This window comes from Pleurodeles waltl, chromosome 9 (assembly GCF_031143425.1).
Source record: "Pleurodeles waltl isolate 20211129_DDA chromosome 9, aPleWal1.hap1.20221129, whole genome shotgun sequence".
Taxonomy (NCBI): Eukaryota; Metazoa; Chordata; class Amphibia; order Caudata; family Salamandridae; genus Pleurodeles; species Pleurodeles waltl.
Window position 1 is genome coordinate 1,173,977,191 of NC_090448.1, and position 27,336 is coordinate 1,174,004,526.

The 27,336-nt window shown below is 47.3% G+C and overlaps 1 protein-coding gene across 2 annotated transcripts in view; it reads right to left on the minus strand.

Annotated features, from left to right (window-relative positions):
• Window positions 1-27,336, minus strand: part of STRN3 (striatin 3) — an 839,725-nt gene that overhangs the window by 354,908 nt on the left and 457,481 nt on the right. For both annotated transcript variants that reach the window (XM_069209060.1, XM_069209059.1), the window contains one exon: window positions 4,093-4,226. In XM_069209060.1, the coding sequence (XP_069065161.1) occupies window positions 4,093-4,226 (134 nt within the window). The remainder of the gene's footprint in view (window positions 1-4,092; window positions 4,227-27,336) is intronic.

Genomic DNA, 27,336 nt, shown 5'->3' on the forward strand with positions numbered 1-27,336 from the left:
CCTGTCATGACTTGGGAAAGAACTTTCCGGGCCTCTTCCGGAACTTGAGGCAGCACTTAAGCGACCGTATCCCAGAGAGTATGGGAATAGTGGCCCAAAAGGCATGTGGTGTTCACGGACTGCAGCGCTAGACTGGCAGAAGAAAACATCTTCTTCCCTAAATTGTCCAGTCTTTTTGATTCCCTGTCCGGGGGAGCGGTAGGGAATGTGCCAGAGGATGAAGAAGCCTGGATGACAAGGCTCTCAGGTGTAGGGTGTTGGACAGGGAAAGTTGGGTTATTCGGCGCACGCCAATGGTGGCAGTCAATCGTCCTATTCACAGGAGCCCTTGTATGGGTTTGGACCAGGACCCTAGTAGGACGTCCATACATGCTTCGTTGAAGGGAAGAAGGGGCTCCGAGCCGGATGCCCCAGGCTGAAGCACTTTTGTCAGGAGGTTAGGCATGATCTCCACAGATGGAAGCTTGAGGTTCAAAACCTCAGCAGCCCTTCTCACCACCATACAATGAGATGCTCCGTCCTCCGTAGCCAAGGTACGGGGAGAAAATTTTTTAGTGTCAGGGGAGGTGTCCAACCCACTAGCATCACCCAACTCCTGTACCCAGTCCAGTTCAGGCTCAAACTGGTCTTCTAAAGGGTCCAGCAACCCCTCTACACTATCCTCGTATCCATACCCTTAGTAATAGGGTTCAGGATCAACTCTGGGCACAGCAGAGCCCATGGAAAACAGAATCTGCGTCATCCAAATGAGTTTAGGGTTGACGTCGATTGTGGGCCCAATCGGTGCCAGAAGCATCAACGTCTGACCTGACGCCACGGAAGGCCACGTTGGCCCGAGTGGTGTCGGGACGGATCGAGAGCGGATCCTGAGGTGCCCTCCAGAGTCTGAACCGAATTCATTGTTATTCAGGGGGATTCTTTACGACCACTGATGGTTGTTGACATCCTACTTGTTTTGGAGATTTGTGATAGTGCTCTGGTTGTCGGTTTTGCTGCCTCCATACTATGTAAATAATTGTCCCATAAGGCTAATTTGCTATTGGAAGGCCTTGGGTACCTCAGAGGAATTCACAATTTAATTCCAACTTTTAGTGATCGTCATTCAACAAACTTAAAAAGGATGCACAGGACAGACCATAGTTTTTATTAAAAAATATATTGGACCAATTCATATGCAATGACATGACAAAATTATTATAGTGCTGACAATGCAGTGCTCAGATGGTAAATATGTTTACAACATATGTGATGCAAGACACTGCACAAACCCCCTTGGCTGTATACATGATTCTAAACACTTCATAACAGGGTACTGTGAGCCAGTATACAGTCCCTACAGATTCACTTATTTGTCAACGAAGAAGAAGGCTTTGTTGATGTTTGAACCCCGTTTGATTATTAGCCTTTCAGGGCACCTGACACCTCGGATCTCTTAATATTTGAAAAGCCTATTGTAAAATGCTCCTAGTGATTCATACCACTGGAGCATGCAGGGAAAATGTTTCCAAATATGCATGTGGTTTGTCAGGAATAAATCACATCCACAAGCACTGAATGCATCCGCTCTCTTTTAAGCTGCCATTCTCAATGTGCATGCCGAAAGGGCAGGATTTGAACGCTTTGCACAAAATACTGCCTGTTGTCAGATTTAAATTGGTGTTTAATTTCTTTTTTCAATGCATACAGCTTTTGGTGTCCCAGTTTCAGTTGTCCGGACCTGCATCATGTTCTAAGCATGTGACTCAAAAAGAATGCTACCTGAAAAAGAAAGATTTAAAATTCTTTAATGCTCCTCTGCTTTAAGACAAGTGAGCAGGAGCCAGGAACTGCATCTAATCAGCAAACAATGGTAGTGTCCATGTGCTATTAAATCAACAGGACCAGTGGCTGCATGGTCCACTTGGTTTGAGAATAACATTCTCTCATGGAAAAATTCCTAAAAATCTTTTGTCTTCATGGGTCAACTTCTCAGTGAAGTGATGGTGGGAATACCAAAGTGACCTGTCATATCTGCTTACCAAGGTAGTTTAATTGACATCCTTCATCGTTATGACATACGTGACATTTCCTACACCAATGAGTGCAGACATTTGCTCACCTGAACTGGAGGAAGTAGAAGCTCTGGCATGATAATGTTTGCTTATGAGATAATCACCAAATCTAGTGGCGCCCATGTGCAAAGTCACTGATCTGCAAATTATATTTTTTTCAGGTGTCTAGAAACCACAGACGTGGCAGAAGTGAGGAAATGTTGCAGGGTGGTTCTAGTAGGCCTTCAACTGAGTAGAGAACAGTCTCACAGGCATCAGGAGATTGAGCTATGCAGCTCCCAAACACTATCACCTCAATGAAACTGGTAACGTCATCACTAGATGACAATGAGGGAGGAGACTCAGCCATGAGTGGCCGTAGTCTATCACTTGCCCTTCCTCGCAGGAAGCTATCTACAGCTGTACCGGCAGGAGGCCAGGCCTGGAAGACCTCCAATACTGCTGTGGGAGGTAGGTGGAGCACGCTTCTGAGAAGGGGAGATGGGCTACGATAACGGTCCAAAGACAGGCCTAAGCAATCGTCAATCAGCAGCAGCAGCGGTGGCTTAGGTCCACCTGTAGTGCGAACAATGACGAAAGCAGACCGGGCAAAAAGAACAGATGATGGAAGGAATGCTGAATGAATAATGTAAACATTCACCCCCAGTCACAGAGATCGAGGTTTAAACCATTGTTTTTTTGCCCACCACGCCATTCCAGTTTGGACCCAGCACTATGCAAATCTGTCTTGATCCTGGTTACCCATGGGAACAGTGCACCCTGAACAGATCGATCATTTCTCCCCACCCCCCTGTAGCCACCATCCTTCCCCCGCCCACAAATTGCCCCTCACTCTCTGGAGCATACCTCCACCATGACAGGGGGCAAAAGAATATCGAACTCCCACGAAAATACAACTGGACAAGCTAGTATTTAAAAATGCATTAATAATGGAAAAACAGTGAACCCATTTTATGGGAGAGTATGGGAAACATAAAAATAAACAACCACTGGCAAAGCCAACCAACATTGGTGGTCAGTCTTTTGATTTTGTCAATGTGTCGTGTTTTGACATGGCTTTTGTAACACTTTCTTTTTGTGGGAGTTGCCAGGTGCTCACCCCTATAACAAACATTGGCAAAAAGCAAAGAAAGTTATTTGGTTTCAAAAAGCACACACTGTTACAGTAGTTCTTAGCAATGTATTTCGTGGCACAAGCTACTTTGTGTGCCAATATGTTCCTTGTGGAAGAGGAGAATGTTATCATTCACAGTAAAACCAGCCGATAGAGAGAAATAGAATTTTAATAAAAACAAAATCTCTTGGTTAATGCCAGGCCTAATTAGGAGTTCAATTCTTAAAGTCAAAAGTGCACCCAGGGTATATGTCTTTGCAATAGTGGGTTTCAAGAATTCCCAAGAATGTACTCAAGTAGAACAGGAAGTTCACTTTCCCTCCAGTCACCCCCTCCCCACCTCCACCCCCACTCCCCAAAAACCCTGGAAGAACTTTTACTCCTACCATTGTCAGGAGCAAATTTGCAACCTTTCTCACTATGGGAAAAGATTAGAAAAGAGCTGGTAAAAATCCTTAAAACATGCAAGTAAGTAGGTTTGCACAGACTCAAGGGCATTCCAGCCGTGGAACGATTACGTAATGCTTCCATCAGCACCAATATGTAGTTCTGCGAAAAGATGGCAAAATAAGGAAATTGCTATAGTATGGCTTAGAATTGCTAGTATTCAAGCCCTACTATAGGATTAACCCTAACATAATCAAAGATGCTTTTATCAGAGCTCTTCCATAATAAGATAGCTGGCATAATTTGTCACTGCACTACATGGCACCAAAGGGACAAGTAGATTTTATTTTTTACAGGACAAGTAGATTTAAGACGCAACCTGTCCCATAAACATGTAGATATTTAATTAAATTCCACACCCCTGGAGGTTGCGTGGGTTTATTTTTAAAGGAGCTACTTTTCCAACCATGAGATCAAACCAAATCATGAGATTAGACCTGACCAACCTTCAGAAGAGTAATGAAGAAACTTTACACTTACATCGTAGCTAAAATCAGCATCGTTTGTGACCGTCAAGTCAGCAAGATCCCCAAGGCCAAGAACACTTTCCAAAACATCATCTGAACCCATGATGAATGATTTGCCACCACCAGATGGAAATGCAATTGGCTCTGCTGTAAAAGACAAATGATTATGTAAACGTTTTTTAAACAACTTGCATAGTAACAGGTATTTCTAAAGTCATGCAGCCCTACTATTTTGCAAATAAGCAATTTATCCAGTGGCTGCCAATGCCCATTAAGTCAAATGTATCAGTAAAAACTGAGTAATGCAACAAAAAGCTTTAAAGCCATTTAAAAAAAATAGAACGACAGGCAACTGAGTTAAAGTGCTGTTCATGCGTGCTCTGATATATGCAGCTCATGAGTCTTAATTGTGGCAAAGTGAACTCAAACTTCCATCTTTTGGAGGTTGCTAAACTAAGTGGACTAAGAATATGAGCATTTCGAAATGGCAAAAACATAGCACATTTGTGCCATTTCGAAGTGGGGGTATTGTTAGTCCACTGAGTTTAGCAACTTCCAAAAGATGTTGTAAGTTTGTCATTACTAGAGAAGTCTGCCCACAGCTGGACCTATTGAGGGCAGTTAGGCTGAAGTGATCACTAAAGTTACTGCCTTTCCCGCGCCTTCCTAAATTCTGTAACTGTGTAAAAAGGAAGGATGGGGTGCAACATACACCGTCCTACATTTCCGCAGGTTTGGTATGGAAAAAAAACACACCCTGCAAGTTGAGGGATACCATCCCATTTTCGGCTTTCAACCCCCCAAAAAAAACCTGCGCCAGGGACACCATCTGGAAGTGTTCCCTGCAAAGGTAAAAGTATAAGAGCATGAGGTCTGGGATTGGAAACAAACTGCCTGTCCTCGCTGGAAATCATAATGTATCAAGTGTAGCAGCCCACTCTATTCCCTGCTCCAGAAACAACTCCACTGATACCTTTTGCAACTGGGCTGCCACTTCCTGTTGCAGAATCTTAAGAGGAACCACCAACTGAAGTGACTGAAGCAGAGAGACTGGAGGAGTATCATGGAAAGGTAGGATATTGAAAATGTCACTTACCCAGTGTACATCTGTTCGTGGCATCAGTCGCAGTAGATTCGCATGTTTTGCAATAGCTCGCCATCTGGTGTTGGGCCGGAGTGTTACAAGTTGTTTTTCTTCGAAGAAGTCTTTCGAGTCACGGGACCGAGTGACTCCTCCTTTTGTCTCCATTGCGCATGGGCGTCGACTCCATCTTCGATTGTTTTTCCCCGCAGAGGGTGAGGTAGGAGTTGAATTGTAGTAATAGTGCCCATGCAATGGAGTGACTAAGTATGCACCTATTTAAGGTTGAGATGATACATATATAAATAGTTGAAGGTAACTTCCAAACTGCTACAGGCTCCCGGGGAGGCGGGTGGGCACATGCGAATCTACTGCGACTGATGCCACGAACAGATGTACACTGGGTAAGTGACATTTTCAGTTCGATGGCATCTGTCGCTGTAGATACGCATGTTTTGCATAGACTAGTAAGCAGTTATCTCCCCAAAAGCGGTGGATCAGCCTGTAGGAGTGGAAGTAGTCTGAAATAATGTTCTTAGTACGGCTTGACCTACTGTGGCTTGTTGTGCGGATAACACGTCTACACAGTAGTGCTTGGTGAATGTGTGAGGCGTAGACCATGTGGCTGCCTTACATATTTCTTGCATTGGGATGTTTCCTAGAAAGGCCATGGTAGCACCTTTCTTTCTGGTTGAGTGTGCCCTTGGTGTAATGGGCAGCTGTCGTTTAGCTTTAAGGTAGCAGATTTGGATGCATTTAACTATCCATCTGGCTATACCTTGTTTTGATATTGGGTTTCCTGCATGAGGTTTTGAAATGCAATAAATAGTTGTTAAGTCTTTCTGATGTTTTTTGTTCTGTCAATGTAATACATCAATGCTCTTTTGACATCTAATGTATGTAGTGCCCTTTCAGCTACGGTATCTGGCTGTGGAAAGAACACTGGAAGTTCCACTGTTTGATTTAGATGGAACGGTGAAATAACCTTTGGCAAAAATTTAGGATTGGTCCTTAGGACGACCTTATTCTTGTGTAGTTGTATAAAAGTTTCCTGTATTGTAAACGCTTGAATCTCGCTTACTCTTCTTAGGGAAGTAATGGCGATGAGAAATGCCACCTTCCAGGTTAGGAACTGTATGTCGCAGGAGTGCATGGGTTCAAAAGGTGGACCCATAAGTCTAGTTAGGACAACATTTAGGTTCCATGAAAGAACAGGAGGTGTTCTTGGTGGTATAATTCTCCTAAGGCCCTCCATGAATGCTTTAATGACTGGTATCTTATATAGGGAAGTTGAATAGGTAGTCTGCAGGTATGCAGATATTGCTGCAAGGTGTATTTTAATGGAAGAGAAAGCCAGGTTAGATTTTTGTAAGTGAAGCAAGTAACCCACTACATGTTCTGGAGTTGTGTGTAATGGTTGTATTTGATTAATATGGCAGTAGCAAACAAACCTCTTCCATTTACTTGCATAGCAGTGCCTGGTGGATGGCCTTCTGGCTTGTTTTATGACTTCCATACATTCTTGGGTAAGTTGTAAGTGCCCGAATTCTAGGATTTCAGGAGCCAGATTGCTAGATTCAGCGATGCTGGATCTGGGTGTCTGATCTTTTGGTTGTGCTGTGTCAACAGATCTGGCCTGTTGGGCAATTTGATGCAGGGTACTACTGACCGGTCTAGCAGCGTTGTGTACCAGGGTTGCCTTGCCCAAGTTGGTGCTATCAATATGAGTTTGAGTTTGTTTTGACTGAGTTTGTTTACCAGGTAAGGAAGGAGAGGGAGAGGAGGAAAAGCGTAAGCAAATATCCCTGACCAGTTCATCCATAGGGCATTGCCTTGGGACTGTTTGTGTGGGTATCTGGATGCGAAGTGTTGGCATTTTGCGTTCTCCCTTGTCACAAACAAGTCTATCTGAGGTGTTCCCCAGAGTTTGAAATAAGTGTTCAGGATTTGGGGGTGAATTTCCCATTCGTGGACCTGTTGGTGATCTCGAGAGAGATTGTCTGCGAGTTGATTTTGGATCCCTGGTATAAATTGTGCTATTAGGCGAATTTGGTTGTGAATTGCCCAACGCCAAATCTTTTGTGCTAGCAGGCTTAACTGCGTGGAGTGCGTCCCCCCATGCTTGTTTAGATAATACATTGTTGTCATGTTGTCTGTTTTGACGAGAGTGTATTTGTGAACTATGATTGGTTGGAAAGCTTTTAGTGCTTGAAAAACTGCTAGAAGATCTAGGTGAATTATATGCAGTTTTGTTTGATGTACGTTCCATTGTCCTTGTATGCTGTGTTGATCGAGGTGTGCTCCCCACCCTGTCATGGAAGCATCTGTTGTTATTACGTATTGTGGCACTGGGTCTTAGAAAGGCCGCCCTTTGTTTAAATTTATGTTGTTCCACCACAGAAGCGAGAGGTAAGTTTGGCGGTCTATTAACACCAGATCTAGAAGGTGACCCTGTGCTTGTGACCATTGTGATGCTAGGCACTGTTGTAAGGGCCTCATGTGCAGTCTTGCGTTTGGGACAATGGCTATGCATGAAGACATCATGCCTAGGAGTTGTAGTACCATCTTTGCGTGTATTCTTTGTGTTGGATACATGCGTTGTATGATGGTGTTGAAATTTCGAATTCTTTGTGGACTTGGAGTGGCTACTCCTTTTGATGCGTCTATTATGGCTCCTAGGTATTGTTGTACCTTGCGCGGCAGAATTTTGGATTTCGTGAAATTGACGGTGAACCCTAGTTTGAAGAGGGTTTGTATGATATGATTTGTGTGATTTGAGCACTGTATTAACGAATGGGCCTTGATTAGCCAGTCGTCTAGATATGGGAACACATGTATTTGCGGCCTTCTTATGTGTGCAGCGACTACCGCTAGACACTTGGTAAAGACTCTTGGTGCGGTAGTTAATCCGAAAGGCAGTACCTTGAATTGGTAATGTATTCCCTTGAATACAAACCTTAGGTATTTCCTGTGCGATGGGTGTATTAGTATATGGAAATAAGCATCCTTGAGGTCTAAAGTTGCCATGTAGTCGTGTAGTTTTAGCAATGGCAATACTTCTTGTAGTGTGACCATGTGAAAGTGGTCTGATTTGATGAAAGCGTTCACTACTCTGAGGTCTAGGATTGGTCTCAGCGTTTTGTCCTTCTTTGGTATCAGAAAGTACAGTGAGTAAACTCCTGTGTTTATTTGTGTGTTTGGCACTAATTCGATTGCATTCTTTTGCAATAGTGCCTGCACTTCTATCTCCAGGAGATTGGAATGGTGTGTTGTCAAATTTTGTGCTTTTGGTGGTATGTTTGGAGGGAATTGTAGAAATTCTATGCAATAACCATGTTGGATAATTGCTAGAACCCAAGTGTCTGTAGTGATTTCCTCCCATGCTTTGTAATAATGACTTATTCTTCCCCCCACTGGTGTTGTGTGGAGGGGGTGAGTGACATGTAAGTCACTGTTTAGTAGTAGGTGTTTTGGGGCTCTGAAATCTTCCTCTATTTCTAGGGAATTGCCCTCCTCTATATTGTCCCCGAAAACCTCCTCTATACAGTCCCTGGTAACTGGACGGTGTTGCTTGTGAGGTGCTGGCTTGTGTGCTCCGACCCCGAAACCCCCCTCGAAAGGGTGTTTTACGGAATGTGCTGTAATTCCCTCTGCTCTGCGGGGAGTAGAGTGCGCCCATGGCTTTGGCAGTGTCCGTATCTTTTTTGAGTTTCTCAATCGCTGTGTCCACTTCTGGACCGAACAGTTCTTTTTCATTAAAAGGCATATTGAGAACTGCTTGTTGAATCTCTGGTTTAAATCCAGACGTTCGGAGCCATGCATGCCTTCTGATAGTTACAGATGTATTAATTGTCCGTGCAGCTGTATCTGCAGCGTCCATGGAGGAGCGGATCTGGTTGTTGGAAATGGTCTGTCCCTCCTCAACCACTTGTTTTGCCCTATTTTGTAAGTCCTTGGGCAGATGTTCAATGAGATGTTGCATCTCGTCCCAGTGGGCTCTGTCATAGCGCGCAAGTAGTGCCTGGGAGTTCGCGATGCGCCACTGGTTTGCAGCTTGTGCTGCGACTCTTTTACCAGCTGCATCGAACTTGCGGCTTTCTTTATCTGGGGGTGGTGCATCTCCAGATGTGTGAGAGTTGGCCCTTTTCCTAGCTGCTCCTACAACGACAGAGTCTGGTGGCAGCTGTGTAGTGATGAAAACCGGGTCTGTAGGAGGTGCCTTATACTTTTTTTCCACCCTTGGTGTGATTGCCCTACTTTTGACCGGCTCCTTAAAGATTTCTTTCGCGTGCCGGAGCATACCAGGGAGCATAGGCAGGCTTTGGTATGAGCTGTGGGTGGAGGAGAGTGTGTTGAATAAAAAATCATCCTCGACCTGTTCTGAGTGGAGGCTTACGTTGTGAAATTGTGCTGCTCTAGCCACCACTTGAGAATACGCTGTGCTGTCTTCTGGTGGAGATGGCTTTGTAGGGTATGCCTCCGGACTGTTATCTGACACTGGGGCGTCGTATAGGTCCCATGCGTCTTGATCTTGGTCACCCTGGCTTATGGTGGTGTGAGCTGGGGAGTGTGATGGAGTTCGTGCTGGTGAGACGTTAAGCACGGGCGGAGGAGAGGGTGGTGGGGTAACTCTTTTCACCACTTTTGGTTGTGGTGTCTGTTCAGTTTGGAACTCCAACCTTCTCTTTCTTCTAATGGGGGGAAGGGTGCTTATTTTTCCTGTCCCCTGCTGTATGAAGATACGCTTTTGCGTATGGTCCACATCAGTTGATTGTAGCTCTTCCTCAAACCTATGCTTTTGCATTTAGGAGGTTAGCGAGTGCTCTTCTGTATAAGAGCCTGAAGCTGGGTCGCTTGCAGTTTGTTTCGGCACCGAAACCTTGTCTGCGTGTTTTTCCGGCTCCGAGGTGACTTTTTTCTTTTTCGGGGCCGAAACCTCTCGGCGTCGATCTTCTTCGGTGCCGCTGTCTCGGCGTCAAGCCGTGTCCACACCGGCATCTCAGTGTCGAGGCTTGTCTCCAGCACTTTCTCGGTCCCGAGAAGGCTGCGTGCCAGTGTCTCGACCGGAGTCGGACGATCTCGGCACTGTTTGGGCCTTTTTCGGTGCCGACGGTCGGTCACCGAATTTATGGGTGGAGTCATGGCCTGATGGCAGTGGCGTCCCCTGGGCCTTGTAAATTTTCCTCTGTGTGGTTTTCGACGTGTTAATCACGGTTTGTGTATCGTCGAATCCTTCGGAGTCCGATTCTTGGATCGAGAAGGTACCTTCCTCTTCCTGCTCCTCGAACTCTCGGTGGGCTGTCGGCGCGGACGCCATCTGAAGTCTTCTGGCTCGACGGTCTCGGAGTGTCTTTCGGGACCGGAACGCACGACAGGCCTCACAGGTGTCTTCACTGTGCTCAGGTGACAGGCACAGGTTACAGACCAAGTGTTGGTCTGTATAGGGGTATTTATTGTGGCATTTGGGGCAGAAACGGAACGGGGTCCGTTCCATCGGCGTTCTTCAGCACGCGGTCGGGCCGACCAGGCCCCGACGGGGGATCGAAAAACTACCCCGAAGGGCACCGGAGCTCTTCGATCTTCGATGCGGTGTTGAATCTAAGTACGCCGATCCCGAACGCAACAATACCAACGAAAATCTTCCGAAATTAGCAAATTTTCCGTTCCGAAACTCGGAGCGACAGGAACACGTCCGAACCCGATGGCGGAAAAAAAACCAATCGAAGATGGAGTCGACGCCCATGCGCAATGGAGACAAAAGGAGGAGTCACTCGGTCCCGTGACTCGAAAGACTTCTTCGAAGAAAAACAACTTGTAACACTCCGGCCCAACACCAGATGGCGAGCTATTGCAAAACATGCGTATCTACAGCGACAGATGCCATCGAACATACACTTTCTATTATTTTATAACACTTACTGTTCCACTGTTATCACCTTCCAGACCTGTAGAAAGGCGGATATCCTCCTTCCAACCATCTGCATTATATTCCCTTAAAGCAAGATGCTTTCCATGTGGTACTGTATGGCAAATCAGCCAATGTTACAGTGGCACTTCGAGCAATACCCTTGCGCGTAGGTAGGTGGCATTGGTCGACTCCGCAGGCGTTGTGGTTGCTGTGATGATGTTGGGAGTAGTACATAGACGCCTCGCTCGTGCAGTGACGTCAGTTTCTTTTAACGACTTTCCATGCCAGAGCGCAGAGCCGTTAAGAACACACACATTGGTGCGCCAGAGCTAAGGACCTGAAAGGGGGAATCCCTGTCCTTAGAAAATCAGTTTGCAAGCGGGGAGGATGGGTGGGCGGTAAGGAATCTGCAACTAGAATATGTCTCTACCAGATATTTTGTTACCGAAGTAAGTAATTTGTACATCTGATAGAGACTTCTAGTTGCAGATTCCTTACCTTAGAACAGATACCCAAGCAATGCCATCCTCGGTGGTGGGCTGCTGTGGCGGGCTGCGAACCAAGATCATACTAGAAAGTCCTGCAGGACAGAACAACCAAAGTAGCCATCTCGACAGACCTGACTATCCAAGCAGTAATGCTTAGCAAACGTGTGCAGGGATGCCCATGTAGCTGCCTGACAGATATCCAGGACAGGAACTTCGCGTGCTAACACAGTGGAAGCAGCAGTTGCTCTGGTGGAATGAGCCCGCAAGCCTTCAGGTTGCTTCCTAGCCAAAGTGGAACACATTTTGATGCAAAGAAGCACCCATCGAGAGATGGTACGCTTTTGAACAGCTGTCTATTTTTTCGCACCCACATAGCCAACGGAGAGTTGATTGTCCACCCAGAAACCTTTAGTACCATTGAAGTAGAACGCCAATGCTCTTTTTGGGGCCAAACGGTGGAGTCTCTCCTCCTCATGGGAAGGGTGTGAGGGTGCGTAGAAGGTAGGCAAAGTGATGGACTGGCCTACATGAATAGTGTAACCACCTTAGGAAAAAAGGAAGCTCAAGTGTGTAACACTACTTTGTCAGGATGTACAGACAAGTATAAAGGTTCTGAGGAAAGGGCTTGAAGCTCACTCACTCTGCGAGCAGAGGTGATAGCGACCAGAAAGACAGTTTTGAATGTGAGGAGCCGCACAGGACAATTATGCATTGGCTCAAAGGGGGTACACATCAAATAAATAAGTACAAGATTAAGGTCCCACTGAGGCATGATAAATCGAGTGGAAGGAAATACGTGGGTGAGCCCTTTTAAGAACCTACTCACAATAGGGGATTTAAAGAGTGAGGGCTGATCAGGTAGCTTAAGAAAGGTGGAAATGTCAGATAAATACCCTTTAAGGGTGCCCAAAGCAGAGCTCTGCTGGGCTAAAGAAAGAATGAACAGAAGAACCTCTGACAGAGGGGCAGAAAGGGGTTCAACAGATTTGTTGGTACACCATGTGTAAGGAAATGCCTCCTTGGCATGGTTACCCCCTGACTTTTTGCCTTTGCTGATGCTATGTTTTGAATTGAAAGTGTGCTGAGGCCTGCTAACCAGGCCCCAGCACCAGTGTTCTTTCCCTAACCTATACTTTTGCTTTCACAATTGGCACACCCTGGCATCCAGGTAAGTACCTTGTAACTGGTACCCTTGGTACCAAGTGCCCTGATGCCAGGGAAGGTCTCTAAGGGCTGCAGCATATCTTATGCCACCCTGGGAACCCCTCACTCAGCACAGACACACTGCTTGCCAGCTTGTGTGTGCTGGGGAGGACAAAACGAGTAAGTCGACATGGCACTCCCCTCAGGGTGCCCTGCCAACCTCACACTGCCTATGCAGTATAGATAAGTCACCCCTCTAGCAGGCCTTACAGCCCTAAGGCAGGGTGCACTATACCATGGGTGAGGGCACCAGTGCATGAGCACTGTGCCCCTACAGTGTCCTAGTCAAACCTTAGACATTGTAAGTGCAGGGTAGCCATAAGAGTATATGGTCTGGGAGTCTGTCAAACACGAACTCCACAGCACCATAATGGCTACACTGAAAACTGGGAAGTTTGGTATCAAACTTCTCAGCACAATAAATGCACACTGATGCCAGTGTACATTTTATTGTAAAATACACCCCAGAGGGCTCCTTAGAGGTGCCCCCTGAAACCTTAACCAACTACCCGTGTAGGCTGACTGGTTTTAGCAGCCTGCCACACTCGAGACATGTTGCTGGTCACATGGGGAGAGTGCCTTTGTCACTCTGTAGCTAGTAACAAAGCCTGCACTGGGTGGAGATGCTATCACCTCCCCCAGGCAGGAGCTGTAACACCTGGTGGTGAGCCTCAAAGGCTCACCCCCTTTGTTACAGCACCACAGGGCATTCCAGCTAGTGGAGTTGCCCGCCCCCTCCGGCCACGGCCCCACTTTTGGCGGCAAGGCCGGAGGAGATAATGAGAAAAACAAGGAGTCACCACTGACCAGTCAGGACAGCCCCTAAGGCAACCTGAGCTGAAGTGACTCTGACTTTTAGGAATCCTCCATCTTGCAGATGGAGGATCCCCCCCAATAGGGATAGGAATGTGACCCCCTCCCCTTGGGAGGAGGCACAAAGAGGGTGTAGCCACCCTCAGGGCTAGTAACCATTGGCTACTGCCCCCCCTGACCTAAACACACCCCTAAATTCTGTATTTAGGGGCTCCCCTGAACCTAGGAACGCAGATTCCTGCAACCTAAGAAGAAGAGGACTGCTGAGCTGAAAAACCCTGCAGAGAAGACGGAGACACCAACTGCCTTGGCCCCAGCTCTACCGGCCTGTCTCCCCCCTTCGGAAGAAAACTGCTCCAGCGACACTTTCCCCAGGACCAGCGACCTCTGAATCCTCAGAGGACTGCCCTGCTCTAAAAGGACCAAGAAACTCCCGAGAACAGCGGCCCTGTTCAACAAAGACTGCAACTTTGTTTCCAGAGGAGCAACTTTAAAGAGCCTGCAATTTTCGCCAGAAGCGTGAGACGTGCAACACTGCACCCGGCGACCCCGACTCGACTGGTGAAGAAACAACGCTACAGGGAGGACCCCCCGGCGACTCCAAGACTGTGAGTAACCAAAGTTGTCCCCCTTGAGCCCCCACAGCGACGCCTGCAGAGGGAATCCCGAGGCTCCCCCTGACCGCGACTGCCTGACTCTCAGATCCTGATGCCTGGAAAAGACCCTGCACCCGCAGCCCCCAGGACCTGAAGGATCGGAACTCCAGTGCAGGAGTGACCCCTAGGAGGCCCTCTCCCTTGCCCAGGTAGTGGCTACCCCGAGGAGCCCCCCCCCCCCCCCCTGCCTGCCTGCACCGCTGAAGAGACCCCTTGGTCTCCCATTGATTCCTATTATAAACCCGACGCTTGTTTGCACACTGCACCCGGCTGCCCCCGCGCTGCTGAGGGTGTCCTTTTTGTGTGGACTTGTGTGTCCCCCGGTGCCCTACAAAACCCCCCTGGTCTGCCCTCCGAAGACGCGGGTACTAACCTGCTGGCAGACTGGAACCGGGGCACCCCCTTCTCCATTGAAGCCTATGTGTTTTGGGCACCACTTTGACCTCTGCACCTGACCGGCCCTGAGCTGCTGGTGTGGTAACTTTGGGGTTGCTCTGAACCCCCAACGGTGGGCTACCTTGGACCCCAATTTGAACCCCGTAGGTGGTTTACTTACCTGCAAGAACTAACAATAACTTACCTCCCCCAGGAACTGTTGAAAATTGCACTAAGTGTCCACTTTTAAAATAGCTATGTGTGTTTTATGTAAAAAGTATATATGCTATTGTGATTATTCAAAGTTCCTAAAGTACTTACCTGCAATACCTTTCAAATGAGATATTACATGTAGAATTTGAACCTGTGGTTCTTAAAATAAACTAAGAAAATATATTTTTCTACACAAAAACCTATTGGCCTGGAATTGTCTCTGAGTGTGTGTTCCTCATTTATTGCCTGGGTGTATGTACAACAAATGCTTAACACTACTCCTTTGATAAGCCTACTGCTCGACCACACTACCACAAAGTAGAGCATTAGTATTATCTCTTTTTGCCACTATCTTACCTCTAAGGGGAACCCTTGGACTCTGTGCATACTATTCCTTACTTTGAAATAGTGCATACAGAGCCAACTTCCTACACCATGCCAGAAATTTATTCCAACGACAGGCGTATACCGCTTTGGACGATGGACACCTGGCTGCCAAGATAACATTGCAGACTTCGGGTGGAAGAGCAATAGCTGTCAACTGTTGCCGCTCATTCTCCACGCATGAAGGCAGAGGTTGGACAGGTTTGTGTGCAGAACCGTCCCCTGTTGCTGCGACAGAAGATCCGCCTGAACAGGCAGTCTGAATGGAGGATCGATAGACATGCTCAATAGCTCTGGATACCACACTCTTCGAGCCCAGTCCGGAGCCACCGAGATGACTTGGGCCCGTTCGTTCTTGAGAACTCTGGGAAGAAGAGGGGTAAGTGGGAAGGCGTAAAGGAGACCAGAATTCCACTTGAGACAAAAGCGTCTCCGAGCTAGTGCTGCTTTGGAAACTCCAAAGTGGAAAACAGCTGACATTGCGTGTTCTCTGCGGAGGCAAACAGATCTAACCAAGGCTCTCCCCACTGCTGAAAGAGACCTTGTACCACCTCTGGATGGAGACACCATTCGTGATCGACTGTGCGTCGACGGCTGAGTTTGTCTGCTATGGTGTGGAGGGAGTCCGCCAGATGTTGAACCATCAGGGTAATGCCCTGATGTTCCAGCCAAGTTCAGAGGCGTAGGGCCTCATGACAAAGGGTCCAGGACCATACTCCGCCCTGTTTGTTGGAGTACCACATGACGGTAGTATTGTCCGTGAACACCTGCACCATTTTCCTTTTGAGAGAGGGAAGGAATACTTTTAACGCAAGCCATGATCTCCCAGAGCTCCAGCAGATTTATATAGAGCCCCGATTCCACGGGAGACCATAGGCCTCTGATCTCCGCCTCTCCCATGTGGCCGCCCCAACCCAGAAGTGACGCATCTGTCACTATAGAGAGATCTGGTTGGGGAAGGGAGAGGGATCTGCCGTGGACCCAACTGGGATTCGAAAGACGCCACTGCAGGTCTTTCGCAGTCCCCTCCGAGATCTGGACCATGTCAGAGAGATTCCCCTGATGCTGCGCCCACTGGAACTTCAGGTCCCACTGCAGAGCTCGCATATGCAATCTGATATGTGTCACTAGCAGGATGCAGGAGGCCATGAGGCCCAGCAGCCTCAGAGTCAGTCTCACCAAAACCCAAGACCGAGGCTGAAAGATTAGAATCACAGCCTGACTGTCTTGAACTCGCTTTTCGGGAAGATAAGCCTGAAACTGCACAGTGTCCAGAACTGCTCCGATGAAAGGGAGCGTCTGAGAGGAAGTCAGGTGTGACTTTGGCACGTTTATAGTGAACCCCAGCATGTGCAGGAGGTTTGCCGTAGTCTGAAGGTGGGAGACGACTGTCTGGGGTGAGTCCGCCTTCAAAAGCCAGTCACCGACGTAGGGGAAGGCTGAGACCCCTAACCTGTGCAGATGAGCTGCAACCACCGCCAATCACTTTCGTGAACACCTGAGGGGCGCTGGGTAAGGCTGAATGGGAGCACGGAAAACTGAAAGTGCTCGTGACCTACCACGAATCGTAGGTAACATCTATGGGCAGGCAGGATGGGGATGTGGAAATAAGCGTCCTGCAAGTCCAACGCTACCATCCAGTCTCCTGGGTCTACAGCAGACAGAACCTGAGCCAGGGTGAGCATTTTGAATTTCTCCTTCTTGAGGAAGTAGTTCAGGTCCTGAAGGTCTAGGATAGGACATGAGCCCTTGTCCTTCTTTGGCATCAGAAAGCAGCGGAAATAACAACCAAGACCTACTTCTGACACCGGGGCCTTTTCTATAGCTCCCTTGACGAAGAGAGACGCGACTTCCTGGCAGAGAAGCGCCAAATGATCCTACGGAAGGTGACGGAAGGATGGTAGCATATGTGGTGGAGCAGATTCGAAAGGGAGGGAGTAGCCCTTCAGAATGATCTGCAAAACCCACCCGTCCGTGGTGATGTGTGTTCAGTGGGGCAGGTGATGGTGAATCCGGCCACCAACTGGACGGGAGCAAGGGGACAGACTAGGAGGGTTTGGAGGCTGCAGCGGGGGCAGAGGTGGACTGGACAGACCTCGGATTCCTTGTCCCACAGCAACTTGGGATTCCGCATCCTCGCCATGCATAGGCTGGCCAGCGTGCAAGGCACAGTGGCTGTGTGGAGGAAGCGACAGGGCGCCCCTTCCATGTTCACAAAAGGGGTGAAAAGCGGACTGTGGTGGGCGAGAGGCAGAGGAAAGACTGAGGGACCTAGCCGTAGCCTGGGAATCCTTGAATCCCTCCAAGGCCGAGTCCGCTTTGTCTCCGAAGAGATGGGTGCCATCAAATGGCATGTCCATGAGTGACTGTAGGGCATCCCGCGAGAAACCAGAAGTGCATAACCAGGTGTGGCGCCGTAAGGCCACTATCATTGCAACCGATCTGCCCAGAGAGTCGGTCGTATTCAGCCCACCATGGGGCTGGATTCTCTCTACACGCATCACTGTTGGGGCTCAGGGGAGGACGTCTCGGGCTACTCACGGGGTCGCAGTCGAGTCCTCCCTGTGGTGTTTGTTCTCTAGATCTTGAGCCGGGGTAGTCGGGTGCGGAGTGGGAAGTCTCATGCATCCGGCGGGAAACGTGAAGTCTTTAAAAGTTGCTTCTTTGTTACAAAGAAGTTGCTGCTGTTGAGCAGAGCTGCTGCTCAAGGAAGTTTCTTGGTCCTTTAGTCCAGGGCAGTCCTCTGAGGCTTCAGATGTCGCTGGTCCCTGTCGGATGCGTCGCTGGTTGCAGGTTTTCGAGTCAGGAGACAGGCCGGTAGGGCTGGGGCCAAAGCAGTTGTTGCCTTCAGTCTTCTCTGAAGGGCTTGCAGGTCAGCAGTCCTTGTTTCTTCAGGTTAGAGGAATCAGATTTCCTGGGTTCTGGGGTGCAACTAAATACTAAATTTAGGGGGGTGTTTAGGTCTGGGAGGGCAGTAGCCAATGGCTACTGTCCTCGAGGGTGGCTGCACCCTCTTTGTGCCTCTTCCCTGTGGGGAGGGGGGGCTCATCCCTAATGCTATTGGGGGAATCCCCCAAAACTAAGATGGAGGATTTCTAAAGGCAGGGGTCACCTCAGCTCAGGACACGTTAGGGGCTGTCCTGACTGGTGGGTGACTCCTCCTTGTTTTTCTCATTATCTCCTCCAGCCTTGCAGCCAAAAGTGGGGGCAGTTGCCTGAGGGGCGGGCATCTCCACTAGCTCGGATGCCCTGGGGCTCTGTAACAAAAGGGGTGAATGCTTAATGCTTAACACTACCCTCTGATAAGCCTACTGCTCGACCACACTACCACAAAATAGAGCAATACAATTTTCTAATTTTGCCACTAGCTTACCATTAAGGGGAATCCTTGGACTCTGTGCACACTATTTCTTACTTTGAAATAGTATACACAGAGCCAACTTCCTACATTGGTTGATCAGCATTTGGATCACACGACTAAGTTCCAAAAATTGCCATTAGAAACTGATTTATGAAATGTGAGCTATTTTTCTAAATTTTTTAAAGTCCTGCTAGGGCCTTGTGTATGTCCCTGTAAGCATTTCTTTTAGAGTTTAAAAGCTTGTAAAAGTTTGGATTTAAGTTTTAAAATGAAAATGTCACTTACCCAGTGTACATCTGTTCGTGGCATTAGTCGCTGCAGATTCACATGTTTAGCACAGTCCGCTGCCTGGTGTTGGGCTCGGAGTATTACAAGTTGTTTTTCTTCGAAGAAGTCTTTTTTGGTCACGGGACCGAAGGACTCCTCCCTCTTCGGCTCCATTGCGCATGGGCGTCGACTCCATCTTAGATTGTTTTCCCCGCAGAGGGTGAGGATGGAGTTGTTTGCTATAAATAGTGCCCATGCAATGGAGTGAATACGTATGTACATAAAAAGTTTATAATAATTATTTACAAATGTACAAATGTTTAAGATTTAAGATCTACTTCTAAACGGCTACAGGCTTCCCGGGGAGGCGGGAGGGCACATGTGAATCTGCAGCGACTAATGCCACGAACAGATGTACACTGGGTAAGTGACATTTTCAGTTCGATGGCATATGTTGCTGCAGATACACATGTTTAGCATAGACTATAAAGCAGTTACCTCCCCTAAAAGCGGTGGTTTAGCCTGTAGGAGTTGAAGTAGTTTGGAATAATGTTCTTAGTACAGCTTGGCCCACTGTAGCTTGTTGTGCATTTAGTACGTCTACACAGTAGTGTTTAGTAAATGTATGAGGCGTAGACCAGGTTGCAGCCTTACATATTTCGCTCATAGGAATGTTTCCTAGAAAGGCCATTGTAGCACCTTTCTTTCTGGTTGAGTGTGCCTTTGGTGTAATAGGCAATTCTCTCTTGGCTTTAAGATAGCATGTTTGAATACATCTGACTATCCATCTAGCAATGCCTTGTTTAGAGATTGGATTTCCTATGTGTGGTTTTTGAAAAGCTATGAACAGTTGTTTTGTTTTCCTGATTAGCTTTGTTCTGTCAATGTAGTACATTAGTGCTCTTTTGAGGTCTAATGTATGTAGTGCCCTTTCAGCCACAGAATCTGGTTGTGGGAAGAACACTGGCAATTCTACTGTTTGATTTAAATGGAATGGTGAGATTACTTTTGGTAGAAATTTTGGATTTGTTCTTAGAACTATTTTATTTTTGTGTATTTGAATAAATGGTTCTTGTATGGTAAATGCCTGTATTTCACTTACTCTTCTGAGGGATGTGATTGCAATGAGAAATGCGACTTTCCACGTTAGATATTGCATTTCACAGGAATGCATGGGTTCGAAAGGTGGACCCATGAGTCTTGTTAAGACGATGTTAAGGTTCCATGAAGGAACTGGTGGTGTTCTTGGTGGTATAATTCTTTTTAGCCCTTCCATGAATGCTTTAATAACTGGTATTCTAAATAGAGACGATGAATGAGTAGTTTGTAGGTAAGCAGATATTGCTGCGAGGTGTATTTTTATAGATGAAAAAGCGAGATTCGCTTTTTGCAAATGTAGTAAGTATCCCACTATGTCCTTTGTAGAGGCATGCAATGGTTGGATTTGATTGGTATGGCAGTAGCAAACAAATCTTTTCCACTTAGATGCATAGCAGTGTCTAGTGGAAGCTTTTCTAGCTTGTTTTATGACCTCCATACATTCTTGTGTGAGGTCTAAGTGTCCGAATTCTAGGATTTCAGGAGCCAAATTGCTAGATTCAATGATGCTGGGTTTGGATGCCTGATCTGTTGTTTGTGTTGTGTTAACAGATCTGGTCTGTTGGGTAGTTTGACATGCGGTACTAGTGAAAGGTCTAGTAGAGTTGTATACCAAGGTTGTCTTGCCCATGTGGGTGCTATCAGTATGAGTTTGAGTTGGTTTTGACTCAATTTGTTTACTAGATATGGAAGGAGAGGGAGAGGGGGAAAAGCGTATGCAAATATCCCTGACCAACTCATCCATAGAGCATTGCCTTGTGATTCGCGATGTGGGTACCTGGATGCAAAGTTTTGGCATTTTGCGTTTTCTTTTGTTGCGAATAAATCTATCTGGGGTGTTCCCCAAATTTGAAAGTACTTGTTCAGAACTTGGGGGTGAATTTCCCATTCGTGGACTTGTTGGTGGTCTCGCGAAAGGTTGTCTGCTAGTTGGTTTTGGATCCCTGGAATAAATTGTGCTATTAGGCGAATGTGGTTGTGAATCGCCCACTGCCATATTTTTTGTGTTAGGAGACACAATTGTGGAGTGTGTTCCTCCTTGTTTGTTTAAATAATACATTGTTGTCATGTTGTCTGTTTTGACAAGAATGTATTTGTGTGTTATTATGGGTTGAAAGGCTTTTAACGCTAGAAATACTGCTAACAGTTCTAGGTAATTTATATGAAATTTTGTTTGGTGTACATCCCATTGTCCTTGAATGCTGTGGTGATTGAGGTGTGCTCCCCACCCTGTCATGGAAGCATCTGTTGTTATAACGTATTGAGGCACTGGGTCCTGAAATGTCCGCCCTTTGTTTAAATTGTTGTTGTTCCACCATAGAAGCGAGAGGTATGTTTGGCGGTCTACCAACACCAGATCTTGAAGTTGACCCTGTGCCTGTGACCATTGTGATGCTAGGCACTGTTGTAAGGGTCGCATGTGTAGTCTTGCGTTTGGGACAATGGCTATGCATGATGACATCATGCCTAGAAGTTTTAGCACAAATTTTGCTTGTATCCTTTGGTTTGGAAACATAGCACTTATTACCTTGTGGAATGCTTGCACTCTTTGTGGACTTGGAGTGGCAATTCCTTTTGATGTGTTGATGGTTGCTCCTAGATATTGTTGTGTCTGACACGGTTCGAGGTGTGACTTTGTATAGTTGATGGAGAAACCCAGTTTGTGAAGGGTTTGTATGACATATGTGGTGTCGTTTGTGCACTTTTTTACTGTGTTGGTCTTGATTAGCCAATCGTCTAGGTAAGGAAACACATGTATCTGTTGTCTCCTGATATGTGCTGCTACTACTGCTAGACATTTTGAGAATACTCTTGGTGCAGTTGTTATTCCGAATGGCAACACCTTGAATTGGTAATGTATTCCTTTGAATATGAACCTTAGGTACTTTCTGTGAGAAGGGTGGATCGGTATATGAAAGTACGCATCTTTTAGGTCTAATGTGGTCATGTAATCTTGCTGTTTGAGCAGTGGAATGATGTCTTGTAGTGTGACCATGTGAAAGTGGTCCGATATGATGTAGGTATTTAGTGTCCTGAGATCTAATATTGGCCTTAATGTTTTGTCTTTTTTTGGAATTAGAAAGTACAGGGAGTAAACTCCTGTGTTTTTTTGTTGTACTGGTAGTAACTCTATTGCATCCTTTTGCAGTAGTGCTTGAACTTCTAGTCCTAAAAGTTCTAAATGTTGTGGTGACATTTTGCGTGTTTTTGGAGGGATGTTTGGTGGGAATTTGTGGAATTCTATGCAATAGCCATGTTGGATTATTGCTAATACCCAATTGTCTGTTGTAATCTGCTGCCAAGATTGGTAGAATTGGCTTAGTCTTCCCCCCACTGGTGTTGAGTGAAGGGGTTGTGTGACTTGAAAGTCACTGTTTAGGTGGAGGTGTTTTTGGAGTTTGGAATCTTCCCCTACTCCTTGGGAATTGACCCCCTCTATATCCCCTGAAACCTCCCCTTTGGAATGAACCTGATATGGTGTGGTTCTTGTTTGTTGGCTGGTGGTGTCTGTGGGTTGGCCACGAAACCCCCCTCTAAATGGAGTTTTTCTAAAAGAGCCTCTGCTCTGCGGGGAGTAGAGTGCGCCCATGGCTTTGGCCGTGTCTGTGTCCTTTTTAAGTTTTTCAATGGCTGTGTCCACTTCAGGGCCAAAAAGTTGTTTCTCGTTGAAGGGCATATTAAGGACAGCCTGCTGGATTTCAGGTTTGAAGCCTGAAGTGCGGAGCCAAGCGTGTCTCCTTATGGTGACAGCAGTGTTGACCGTTCTCGCTGCAGTATCGGCTGCGTCCAGTGAAGAGCGGATTTGATTGTTTGAGATTGTTTGTCCCTCTTCAACTATTTGCTGCGCCCTTTTTTGGTATTCCTGGGGAAGATGGTCTACGAGAAGTTGCATCTCATCCCAGTGTGCGCGGTCATATCTGGCCAGCAGCGCTTGAGAATTTGCGATGCGCCACTGGTTGGCTGCCTGTGATGCTACTCTTTTTCCTGCCGCATCAAATTTTCTGCTTTCTTTGTCCGGAGGTGGGGCGTCGCCAGATGTATGGGAATTTGCTCTCTTGCGAGCTGCCCCTACTACTACGGAGTCAGGTGGTAATTGCGAAGTAATAAACACTGGGTCTGTGGGTGGTGGTTTGTATTTCTTATCCACCCTTGGGGTGATGGCTCTTGATTTTACGGGCTCTTAAAAAATTTGTTTTGCGTGCCGTAACATCCCTGGTAGCATTGGGAGACATTGATATTGGCTATGTGTAGCCGAGAGGGTGTTAAATAAAAAATCATCCTCTATAGGATCGGAATGCAGTTGTACATTGTGGAATTCTGCAGCCCGAGCCACCAGTTGCGAGTATGAGGTACTGTCCTCTGGCGGTGACGGCTTTGTGGGGTATGAATCGGGATCATTGTCCGGCACTGGGGTGTCATATAGGTCCCAAGCGTCTTGATCCTGATTATCTTGACTTATGGTAGTTTGCGCTGGTGAGTGCATTTGTGGCGGTGTTTGTGCCGGCGATGCCTGTTGTGGTGGAGAGGGCGGAGGCGTGACTTTTTTAACCACTTTGGCTTGTGGTTGTGCATCATCCTTAAGAAGTCCGATCCTTCTTTTCCTTATTATTGGGGGAAGGGTTGATATCTTCCCTGTGTCTTGCTGGATGTACAGTCTCTTTTGTGTGTAGTCTGATTCTACACTTTGGAGCTCTTGTCCAAATCTGTGCATCTGGCCACTTGTTCCTCTGTGTAGGATGAAGGTGTGGAACTTTTCGGCGCCGAGAGAGAATCTTTTTTCGGCTTCGGCATCTTGTTTTTGCCTCTCGGAGCCGCTATCTCGGCTCCGAGGTTGCTCCATGGCGGTCCCTCGACCGGAGTCGGGTGTCTTCGCTATGGGCGTGCCCTTTTTCGGCGCCTTCGACGGGTTGCCGGTCTTATGGGTCGAGCCATGGCCTGTTGGTAGTGGCGTCCCCTGGGCTTTTGTCTTCTCGATGGTTTTAATTTTCGACGTCTTACTCACTGTTTGTTGCAGTTGTTCGACGTCGGAGTCTCCGGATTTTGATTCCGGAACCGAGAAAGTTTCCTCTTCGTCGTCGAAACGTTGTTTTGTTGGCGTGGACGCCATTTGTAGACGCCTGGCTCTTCGGTCCCGGAGTGTTTTTCTGGACCGGAAGGCTCGACAGGCTTCACAGGTATCCTCCTTGTGCTCGGGGGACAAGCACAAGTTACAGACCAAGTGCTGATCTTTATAAGGATACTTACTGTGACATTTTGGGCAGAAACGAAACGGGGTCCGTTCCATCGGCTTCGATGTCGCACGCGGTCGGGCCGACCAGGCCCCGATGGGGGAATCGAAGCTACCCCAAAGTCTTCCGATGATCGGTGTCGATGTACCTAACTATCCCGATACCGAACGGAACAATACCGACGCTTTCTTCCGAGATTCTGACTAACTTTCCGAACCGAAACACGGAGCGAAAAGGAATACGTCCGAACCCGACAGCGGAAAAAAACAATCGAAGATGGAGTCGACGCCCATGCGCAATGGAGCCGAAGAGGGAGGAGTCCTTCGGTCCCGTGACCAAAAAAGACTTCTTCGAAGAAAAACAACTTGTAATACTCCGAGCCCAACACCAGGCAGCGGACTGTGCTAAACATGTGTATCTGCAGCAACATATGCCATCGAACATAGTTTTTAGATTCTTAAAAAGTTATCCCAACTTTTAAAGAAAAAATGTCTAGCACAGAATAGATGGTGGTGGAACTCAACCTCACCCCTTACCTGCATCTAGGGGTGTCAGACCTAAGGACTTTCTGTAAGCTAAAAAATTTAAAAACTGGGTCCGACCATACCAAAGTTAAGCTCCATGAGCTTTTGGCAGAGTTTGCAAAGGACCACCCCTCTGAGGATAATCCTACAGAGGGGGAAGCTAGTGACCAGGAGGATGATTCCCTCCCTCCTGTCCCAGTCAGGTAGGCCAGGGTCCGTCAAACCTTGACTCCACAAGTGATAGAGATACTGGTTCTTCCACAGGGGAGACCAGTAACTCTGGAAGCATTGAGGGCAGCCTCAATGAAGATGACCTCCTGTTAGCCAGGATGGCCAAAACATTGGCTTTGGAGAGACAGCTCCTAGCCATAGAAAGGGAAAGACAGGAGATGGGTTTAACTCCCATCAATAATGGCAGCAACTTAAATAGGGTCAGAGAAAGTACTGACATGCTAAAAATCCCCAAAGAGATTGTAACAAAATATGAAGATAGTGATGACATCACCAAGTGGTTCACAGCTTTTGAGAGGGCTTGTGCAACCGGAAAAGTAAACAAATCTCACTGGGGTGCTCTCCTTTGGGAAATGTTCACTGTAAAGTCTAGGGATAGACTCCTCACTCTTGCTGGTAAAGATGCAGAATCCTATGACCTCATGAAGGCTACCCTGATTGAGGGCTTTGCATTCTCAACTGAGGAGTACAGGATTAGGTTCAGGGGGGCTCATAAATCCTCGAGCCAGAAATGATTATGATGGGCTGTATAACTTATTTATGAAAGAACATCTGTTAAGAAATTGTTTCAATGATAAACAGCATCAGCATCTGGTAGACCTAGGTCCACTTTCTCTACAGAATTGGGAAAGAAGTCAGACCATTGGGTCAAGACAAGGGTGACCAAGACTTCCACAGTAGGTGACCAAAAGAAAGGGGTCACAATGCCTCTCCAGGGAAAGAGTGTTGAGACATCCAAGGGAAAAAGTAATGAGTCTTCTACAGGGCCCCAAAAACCTGTTCAGGAAGGTGGGTCCAAAGCCTCTTCACAATCCTCATTTGGGTATAAAGGTAAAAACTTTGACCCCAAAAAGGCCTGGTGTCTAGCTGTAATCAGCATGGACACCAAACTGGAGACAAGGCCTGTCCCAAGAAAGGTTCCACAACAACCACTACTCCATTTAGCACTGGAATAGCCAGTCTCCAAGTGGGATCAACAGTGTGCCCAGAGGAAATCAGGGTTCACACTGAAGCTACATTAGTCTCAGAGGGTGGAGTGGACCTAGCCACACTTGCTGCCTGGCCGCCTAACATGCAAAAATACAGGCAGCATCTCTTAATTAATGGGACTAGAGTAGAAGCCTTGAGGGATACAGGTGCCAGTGTCACTATGGTGACAGACAAACTGGTTTCCACAGGACAATAGCTGGCTGGACAAACATATCCAGTCACCAATGCTGACAATCAGACTAAAGTCCATCCCATGGCAATGGTAACTTTTTAATGGGGAGGGGTCACTGACCTGAAACAGGTGGTAGTCTCATCTGCTATACCAGTAGAATGTCTGCTTGGAAATGATCTGGAGTCCTCAGCATGGGCTGAGGTAAAACTCAAAATCCATGCATCCATGCTGGGTATCCCTGAACTGGTGTGTGTCAAGACTAGGGCACAGTGCAGGGCTCAGGGTGAAAAACAAGTGTTGGAGTCTGGAATAATGGCCCAACTTTCCAAGAGAAAAAGAAAGAAGACTGGGGGAACCAGCATCAGCACAGAACAAGAAACAGAACCTTCCTTCCCAGGAAGAAGTTCTATCACCTGAGGGAACTGAGTCCATGGAGCTGGAACCTCACCAGGTTGAGCTCTTGGGCCCAGGGGGACCCTCAAGTGAACAGCTGTGCAAGGGGCAAGAAACGTGTCCCTCTCTTGAAGGTATAAGACAGCAAGCAGCTGAACAAGAAAAAGGAAATGTCAGTGCAACCCACAGGGTCTATTGGGAAGATGGACTCCTTTACACTGAGGCAAGAGATCCCAAACCCGGTGCCACTAGGAGAGTGGTAGTGCTTCAGGAGTTTAGGGAGTTCATTCTGACCTTAGCCCATTACATTCCCCTTGCTGGGCATTTGGGACAAACCAAGACATGGGAGAGGTTAGTCAACCATTTCTATTGACCCAATATGTCCCAGAAGGTAAAGGAGTTTTGTAGCCCCTGTGTCACCTGTCAAGCCAGTGGTAAGACAGGTGGCCATCCAAAGGCCCCCCTCATTCCACTTCCAGTGGTGGGGGTCTGTCCTGACTGGTGGGTGACTCCTCCTTGTTTTTCTCATTATCTCCTCCAGCCTTGCCACCAAAAGTGGGGCCAGTGGCCGGAGGGGCGGGCATTTCCACTATCTGGGATGCCCTGTGGTGCTGTAACAAAAGGCATGAGCCTATGAAGCTCACCGCCAGGTCGAACAGTACCTGCAGGGGGAGGTGAGAAGCACCTCCACCCACCCAGTATAGGCTTTGTTCCTGGCCACAGAGTGACAAAGGCACTCACCCCATGTGGCCAGAAACTCGTCTGGTTGTGGCAGGCTGACCGAAACTGGTCAGCCTAGCACTAGGAGTCGGACTGGTATTCAAGGGGCATCTCTAAGATGCCCTCTGGGTGCATTTTACAATAAATCCCA